At 37.1% G+C, this 8908-nt stretch overlaps 1 protein-coding gene across 2 annotated transcripts in view; it reads left to right on the top strand.

The window, feature by feature from the left end:
• Positions 1-7782, top strand: part of FAM102B (family with sequence similarity 102 member B) — a 68826-nt gene extending 61044 nt beyond the window's left edge. Inside the window, exons 7-12 of one of the 2 annotated variants that reach the window (XR_002094771.1) lie at positions 213-308; positions 1057-1243; positions 1348-1475; positions 1953-2022; positions 3982-4325; positions 5112-7782. Coding sequence is in view for 1 of the 2 variants with exons in the window: in XM_019502079.1 (XP_019357624.1) it covers positions 213-308; positions 1057-1243; positions 1348-1475; positions 1953-2022; positions 3982-4012 (512 nt within the window). In the remaining variant the exon portion in view is untranslated. Of the gene's footprint in view, positions 1-212; positions 309-1056; positions 1244-1347; positions 1476-1952; positions 2023-3981 lie in introns of both variants that reach the window. The other variant, XM_019502079.1, reaches the window with a different exon arrangement.
• Positions 7783-8908: the final 1126 nt, after the last annotated feature.

Raw genomic sequence — 8908 nt, 5'->3', positions numbered from 1 at the left:
ATTTTTTTTTTTTTTTTTTGAGTTCAGTTTATTTCAACATTAATAGCACTTTTTGCAACATCTGGCTTTTTCCTTAACGGTTTCTTATTTAACCAGCATCAAGTTCCAGCTTTACTTGGCTTCCAAGACAAGAAAGCATCTCTGGCCTTCATCAGTCATAGAATTCTGCTGGTATGATATTACTGCTGAATTTTTAACTTTATATGTTACAGATCTCTCAACAAAGAGTGCCTCCGTCCCAGATGAACTTGGTGCATGTGGACATTCCAGGACATCAAGCTATGCGAGCCAACAATCAAAGCTGTCAGGTAGCAGGTTTTTTTATAGAAATCCTTCACAGATTATTGCTTTTGCTAGCTTCTGTATTTTAGACATTCCACAAAACTCAACTCGACGGTTGTAGAAACACTTGGGTTTGTGTGAGTTTTCTCTTACTAAACTTAATTTGAGTTTTTGGGATGGGGGAGCTATCTTTATGGACCTGGTGTGTGTGTGGTGGTTATTTAGTACTGACATTTATGGAATGATTATGAACCTAATACATGTTTTATTAAAAAGGTAAGGTAAAACCTGCTTCTAATCTATGGATGAAAACTTATGTTGTGGTGATGCAGACCATTAAATTGTAAGGTGCATGGGATGTGTGCACCTTTTCCTGAAACCTCTTGACAGCTCTTTTTGAGAGGGCTCTTCTACTTTTTTTTTTCCCCTTGAAAATTGAAAAGTAAAACCCTTAACCCAGGATCTCACAGCACCCTAGCTGAGAACTACTTTTAAGGGTGACACAGCACTGTTAGGGATGCAAACACCTACATTTGATTCACAAGATTGGAGATTTCAAATAATAATCCCCCAAAAATATTCTCACCTGGTGTGATCTTTCTGAGTTGTTTGCAACAGGATTGCTCTATCTCTTCCTTGGTGGAAAAATGAGTGAAAGCTAAAAGCTGTCATTTTCTGAGGGGTGTCTGGAGTCTAAAAATGTTGAGAGCCACTGCCGTAGCCACTAATAAGATAATTAATGCATCTATCTCTCCTCCTTACTTTTTCCACTAGGGTATAGTACATGTCACTCCAGATCATCCAGTTTCTCTGAGCTCTCCCATAGGAGAAACACCTCAGTAGGAAGTACATCAACTGGAATTGGAAGTATTCTAGAGCCATGTGAAGAGAGTGAGCCAAAAGGAACTGATAATAATTTTGATACACCTGTTAAAGATGCTTCTTCAGAAAAACTCTGCAGGTAAGCCTAACAAACCTTGAAAGTTGTCTTACTGTGATTTTTATGTTCTGATTAATCATATTTACCATTATTTTTTGAATTTCTGCATGCATCTGTTCATGCAGGCATCCAGTAAAGCAAGATTCTGTGGAGTCACAGTTGAAGCGGGTTGATGCTACCAGAGTGGATGCAGATGATATTGTTGAAAAAATTTTGCAGAGTCAGGACTTCAGTTTAGACTCCAGTGCAGAAGGTATTTTTATGAGAGAGGTGTTGGGTAGTAGGACCACAGTAGCACTAATTTAATTAATTCTTTCCTAGCTTCTGCTAGTGGGAAGAGAACTTTTATTGGTGGTACCTGCCAGGTGTTTCTTTTTCTGGGGTGATCTCCTGAGTGGAGGGGGTAGGGAGACAGGTAACTGAATTCTGTGACCCTTGCAGTTTCCTTGGAGGCCAACGAACTGTACAGATTATATAAGATTATGGGAAATCTTCCTCCCTTAAATCATACCTGTTGAGAGCAGGTTGTGATAGCTTTGAAGAGCATCTACTTAAAAAAAAAAAAAAAAAAAAAAAAAAAAAAAAAAAAAAAAAAAAAAAAAAAAAAGCTGGTAGTTCTAAACTATATATTCTTAATATATATTCTTTGCAAGGCAACAAATTTAAAAGGGCTTGTTTAAACATGTTTACCTTCCCCACGCCTTTTTTTTTCTTGTTTTTCTTTTTTTAGAAGAAGGGCTGAGATTGTTTGTGGGTCCCGGGGGGAGTACCACTTTCGGAAGTCATCATCTACCCAATAGGTATGTAATCTGAGCAGTTGCTATTTCTTGGGTACCAAGAGACAAAAGTATATATAAATATCAACACTTAAATATTTCCCAGTTCCACATCTTCTGAAGGACTTGGAGAACATGGATTATACAGAACACACTTCTCTAATCAGAATGATTTTAAGTGAAGTTGAATTAAGTATAAGATAGTTGTGACCTGACTTTCATAATTCCTACTTCAACCTATATTCCCCACTTCCTAAATTACCAACTGCATGTGGGGTAGGGCAGAGGTGAGCAAAATACAGCCCATGGGCTGTATCTAACCTGCCAATTGACTTAAAAATCTGACCTGTGGCTGCCCTCATGGCGTTCTACATAGGGCTGAGCCACACCCACTCTCACCCAGGGCAGACTGCATCATGCTCCCACCTGTACCACACCTGCCAACAGCAGCACCCCAGTCCCAGCCAGAATGCACAGTGTCCTGGCAGGGTTGTTCCTACTGCTGCTGCAGCCCCCCAGGTACTTCTCAGCTCCTCTTCTTCCTTCTCCTGCCCCTGCTGTACTGCTCTGGGCAGGGGAAAGCTGTAGTTGAACTGCTCTTGCCCACACATGCAGGGCTCCAGCTCCAGGCTGCCTTCCACCCAGCTCAATGAGGAGCCACCTGTGGGTGGAAGGTAGCTTGGAGCTGGAGTTGAAGCCCTGCACACTGGGGCAGGTGTGGCCTGGATGCAGCTCCCCACTACTCAGAGCAACACAGCAGGAGCAGGAGGACGAGCTGCTGGTGGCTGGAGGAGCCAAGCAGTACCCAGATAGCTGCAGCAGCAGTGGGAGTTGCCCTGCCAAGAAGCTGTACTTGCTGGCTGGGGTCAGAGCTGTTGGTGTGTGTAGCAGGAGCATGGCGCAAGTTGCCCTGGGTGGGGCTTGGCCCCATGTGGAGTGCTGCAGGGGCAGCCACGGGCCAAATGTGGGAGGGCAGACTGCATCAGCACCTGCAGCTGTACTGCAGTGCCCAGGCAAGCTCTGTGGTGCGTACACTCCCACTTGTAGCCAGCTCCAGGGACTTGGAGCATGGGCAGCTCCCCACACCTCTTCCCTCCTCCCCCAACTCTACACACATACGCTCACCACAAACTCCCCTACACACATACACTCCTCCCCCCACACACAATATATTACAGTAAGACGTTGAGCTATTATGCAATTGCATCAATATACACTACTCAAAAAAATTTTAATCTGGACAGAAAACATAAATCGGGACTTTTTAAATTAAATTAAAATGTTACAGTGGATATTTGATTTTTAGTCTGATTTGGTTTTTATCTGTAATTTGTTAAAATAAAATCTTTCAGCAGATATCATGTGTGTAAGCCTCAACCACTCGCCAAAACTCATTAAGTGGCCCGCTGGCTGAAATAATTGCTGGCTGAAAAAAAAACCTGAGCTAGGTTATTTTTACTGCAATTAACTGTTTTGCAGACCTTAATTCAGTGTGTTCTTTTTTTTCAGTGGAAAATTGTTTTAAGACATTATTCAGGTGCTATCTTCCTGAATTAACTGACCGCCAGTGCATCGTCCTCGTAACCTGCTGGGGAGGGACTAACACTTTAATTATTTTCCATTAAATAATCCTTTGGCTGGCATATGGGGCTACTGTCGGCGTGTCTTAATCCATAGGTAATATGTAATCAGTGTACACAAAGGAATTGTTGAATTCCAGTGACATAATTTGACATCTTGCATGGTTGAGCCCATATAATTTATAAAAACTATTTGGCCAGTGATATTTGGCAAAGTGAGTTTTCTAATCTTGTAGTCTCACGATTGTAATACAGCAGTTCATACTTGAATATTTTAAAGCACTTTCAGAAAAAAAATCCAAGAGCTCAGAATTTGCAAGCAAATAGATAGTTGACCTATATTCACTGTTACTTTAATATCTTCCATTTAAATAAGAACTGAGGTTTTTTGTTCTTCTTTCAGAGCATATGAACAAGTAGTGATAAAACGCTAGAAGAGCAGGACTTGAAGAGGATCTTTTGAAGCTCCCGAGTGGATAACTTAAGATTTTTTTTCTTGTCCACTTACAACAGTTAGCGAAGCTGAGATGAACAAATGGGCTCTTTCCAAGGGCCAGCTCTCACTTGGTCTAAATTGTTTGAATGCGTCCGGCTAAGAGGGTTCTTCACCTATATAATGGTTTCAAGACAGTTTTTAGCTTCTTGGGCCTTGTACAAGTGCTTAGACCATCGTTGTGACCTTTACCAGATGTTAGTGAATTACTTGCTTTGTAACCTAAGTGTGAAGCATCTCTGTGGAAACAAATGGTAAATATTTTAATATAGTTTTGTATGCAAGTTCATTAGTGAAGTGCTCTGTTTGTAACTTCGTTTTCAAAAGAAGCCTTTTTTAAAGAGAAAAACGTCAGTCTTTAAACCTTATTCTACCGTAATAATTCATGAAGAATGTTAAAGATATTGCCATTTGTGTCAAAATAGCTTATTCCTTTTATCAAGCCACAATTACAAACAGATGGGGATTAAAGCTTCCACACAATGACCCAGCTATGCTTTAAATATGTCCAAGATTTATGAATTCAGTAATATTAAGCAGTAGATAAAAGGCTTGAGCAAAATTGCAAATGTAGAATTGTGTAGCAGAATGCTGGGGTCAAGTATCTAAAAGCAAAAAATATTAAAAAATTAGATCTAATAACATCAAATACTATGCACTTTTTCCTTGGAAATTAAATCTGTAGCTGCAATGCATCAAAATGTAACTTCAGGCCCTGGACAGATGGCAAAATAAATTATTTTGCATCAGAATTACCAAGTTGCAGTAAAGCACTTGGAGCCAAGAAGCAGGTTTTCTATCCTTTGTGGTAGTCTGACTATGGTTTGGGAGTTAGAGCCAATTTCAAATGAGATTTAGCTCTGTCTCTAAACTAACATGAAAACTTTTTTTTTTCTAGGTGATTTCAGTAATATTTGAACCTTGGGGGTGTTGCATATGGTGCTATGTGAACAAGAGTCAGTAGCTTAACACCATTATGAACAAATGTTTTCAACCTTAGCTATTCACATGTGGGTGATTTTATTTCTCCTATTTTTAAGGTGCCTTGTACTAGAGGGAGAAAGCAAAAGAAAAGGCCAAATTAAGCTCTAAAGACAACTGGACATTGCAATTACTGCCAATATAATTTATTAATAAAAGCACTTTATAATGTATACATGTGCTGTGCAGCCTGAAAAAACCCATGTATGAAGGACTTGCCTTGGAACAGTTACATATTTTAATCAAAACATACTGTACTTAAATTTTGTACACACAGGATGGCTTATCTGACATATCTATTTTAAAAGTAAAAGGTGAGAATTTAATCTTAATGAAGACTGTTTCACTGACAACTCTAAAAGCATCTTAGCTTTGTTGTTTGTTTTAAAGGGGTAAGGGACAAAGATCTAACAATTTAGTCTTGTATTTACTGTAATTTAATTCTAAGTAGCAATATAACTCCATATTTATTAAGATGTGTTATGTAATGTAGTAATCCACTTTAAAAATAAGCTTGGATGACTCAAAACAGTACTGCAGCCACTTTTTTTGAAGGTTTTGAATTGTTTGATTCAACTGCTGTGTAGAATCCTGTGGAAGTACAATTTGAAATCTTAATTCCTAGGCCGAATTAAGAAAAAGCTGTGGCTTTTACTTTTTCCATAAGTGTGTAGTATAAACTAAAGTCATGATTTATTTACATTAGCTTAAAGGAAACTTTAGACTTCAAGCTTTGAGTATTGTTAAATGAGAGCTATTTCTTAATTATGGTACTTAAAAGGACTATTTTTCTATTTCTACTCCATTACATCTCTTTAATTTGGATCTTTTTCTAAAGGGCAAAATGTATTAAAATGAAACTGTTTTGTAATGCTAGTGACAGTAAAAGGTGAGAATGGGGGGGATGAACAAAATAAGTTTACAAGAATGTAAAAATAATCCTGTATGTAAAAAAAACAAAAAACAAAAACAAAAAACAAAACCCTTCTATATGTATTTATGTAATAAAGATGGAGATGCCTGTTTTTTAAATGTTTTAATAAAAAGTATCTAAAGTTTTAAACTAAAACTGAGAATCCATAGCAGTAAAGTATGAAAGGTGGACACCTTGGCTAAATCTTCTTGCAACAGAAATCTGGATTTTCCATGATATCATAATTCTAGCAGTAATTCTGCAGTCACTGAAGGTTTAAAACTTTTTTAAACTTTAACCTTCAGTGAATATAAGTAGTTTGGGGGGGTTGTATTTTTTTACTTTGACATAAGTAAAATTGGTCTCTAAATTGGTGTCGTGGGGTGATTTTTGGACTTGGGTTGTCACGTCACTGATTGGAAACAAAAACCAAGTCACAAAACGATTATATGACTCAGTTAATGTCCACTTTTCACTTGAAACAAATTTTTATGCCTCTCTGGGGAATTATTACTAAAAATGATTGCCTTATCTTTGCCTCCTTGGACTTCAGTAAAAAGTTAACCAATTTTAAAAGTAATAATGTTGTCTTCTGCATAGTAATACTGAAATTGAGCCACCTTGCTTCATTGGTTTTTCTTGCTTCATTGGTTTTAGAAAAAATCATGTTGGTATTCCTCCACTTAACTGTGCCACCTGATCAGTCCTACCACTTTAAAAAGCTGCAGAACGTATAAACTAATTAAAAGCTAACTTAGCCTGAAAGCTACCCAGTTTGTCACCAGCCTTCCTATTTGAAACAACTGTTAAGTTTTAATAGCAGCAAGTATTGTCATTTACGTCAGATGAGTCTGGAAGATTTTTCTGAAATACAGTTTTCTTAGGGAGTTTAACCAGTGGTCCCAGCTTTTGGCCAAGATGCTGAGTTACTGCAAACTGGTGTATTGGTTCAGTGCCTGGGCTGAAATAACATACTGAGCACATTAATTATTCAGTGTATAAAGATAACAGGAATGTTCTGAAAGCAGAATTCTTTAACCTTTGGTATCCTCTGAACTGTGGGTCTAATGTAGCCAAGCCTTCATAAAAACAAAAAAAAAAAATCCATTTTTCCCTTTAGCAGGGCATGGCATCACTATTTGAGATGGTTACAATAATAATTTGTTTTTGTTTTTATATCTTTTCCTGATTTTATACAACTTATTTCAGCTCTAAGCCAAAGTATTTTTGTGATTTGAATACTGATGCTGCCCTTAGTGAATTTGGTACACATTTGTGACACAAATAATTTCTAAATAACTAGATAGGCAGTGACAAGCTCAAATGAGTTATTTTTCTATCTCTAGGAAAAACTGGTGTGCAATATGCATGTCTAAACACTTCTCCTCTTTCTTGATTTGAATAAATTCCAAAACCCAGATTTCAATTGCGGATTGAAATATATATAGCTATCTATCATGGAGTAATAGTTCTTATAGTTTGCTGGAAGCTGCCGCCTATTGCCACATCAGTCCTCCAAAAGGAGGAAAGTTTATGTACAAGTGTTATGTAAATCTGAATAAAGCTCTAATTGTTTTCTTTGGCTTATTCTCAGTCTTGCCTGCAGAACTGTTTGTGAAGTGATTCCTTAAGTATCTTTCTTTTGTACTTGGAGAATGACCTTCATAATTAACATTCTCCTTTTTTTTTAATTTAAGCTGCATTATAGTGAAAATGGACACTGACTGCTAGTAAAGTTCGATTTATTTTTTTAAATTGTGAAATATTTAATGTAAAATTTAATTCATATGTCCAATAAAATTCTATTTGTCAAGCAAGTACATGTCTTGAGTTGAGATGCATTTTGTTTCCTCTTTAAAAAATGTAGAAAGCAATCTTCTGTTGTGCTTTGAAATGAAGCTGACTCTTTCTTCATTTCTCTCTGTTTCTGGACTATAGTTTTCCCCTTTTGGCTTCTATTAGCTCTTTTCTTTATGGTTAGAGTCCATGGCCAGAAGTTGGAATACATTTTTCATCACTCAAGGAATAACATTTACACTTTTTCTAATAGTTTTTTCTTTTTTCTCCTTTTAAACTTCAGCAATAATCTCCCTCATTTGAGTAAAGTCTATTGCACATGGTATGGTAAACTCCATTTTAGTGGAGCACAGGAAGTTCATTTTATTGCAAGCCTTTCTCCCTGTATGCACAAGTTGACCTGGAGAAGTTTTTTGAGCCATGGGGCTTAATGATCACTAAAAACAAAACACAGCAGTACATCTATAGTAAGCAGAAACTTGGGAAAGGAAGCAAATTCCTTTCAACTAAAGTCACTGTCAGTAGTTCTTCATTACCCAGCACTCAACAAATATTCTTTACCTAAAAATATTCAACTAGCTTTCTTTCTTTAACCATACTTTTTAAATTTCTTCACTAATTGTCCATAATTCTACTAAACGTGGGAGATGGGTGGTAGATTAACTAGTTTTCTTACTCTCGTTTAGAATATAGCTTTCTCTTTTGTGCATCTTAGCAAGTGCATTCAGTTTTACAGCAACAGTTTTGTTAGCAGGCATATTTAAAAAATATATTAAATACACTTTTAAATGTGTTTTGAACTCCATGGCATACAGTAAGTAATGCTGTTCTCAAATAGGAAATTCTAAACAGGTTATAGGACTATAACATACTACAGTACAGACAGCTTAGGAAAATATACCTAGCTCTTCTAGCAATGAGAACTATTCAACAGCAGGGTTATAAAACAGTGATTTTTTTTTTCAGCTGTCTTAAGTCACAGACCCTTTCATATCACTTTCTGCTGTGGAACCCCTACCGCTGTTCTGTAAACTGAGACAGGTTTGGTGAGAGGGTATATTTTCCTGATGTTTTTCCTCTTGACCTCCTTAAGAATCCCTCACATACTTGGAAATTAAGGTATGGTAGGATGTAAAGGGATGATTA

Source organism: Gavialis gangeticus, unplaced genomic scaffold (genome assembly GCF_001723915.1).
Source record: "Gavialis gangeticus isolate Ggan-Ray unplaced genomic scaffold, GavGan_comp1, whole genome shotgun sequence".
Lineage (NCBI taxonomy): Eukaryota > Metazoa > Chordata > Crocodylia > Gavialidae > Gavialis > Gavialis gangeticus.
This window is presented reverse-complemented; position numbering and strand designations above follow the sequence as displayed.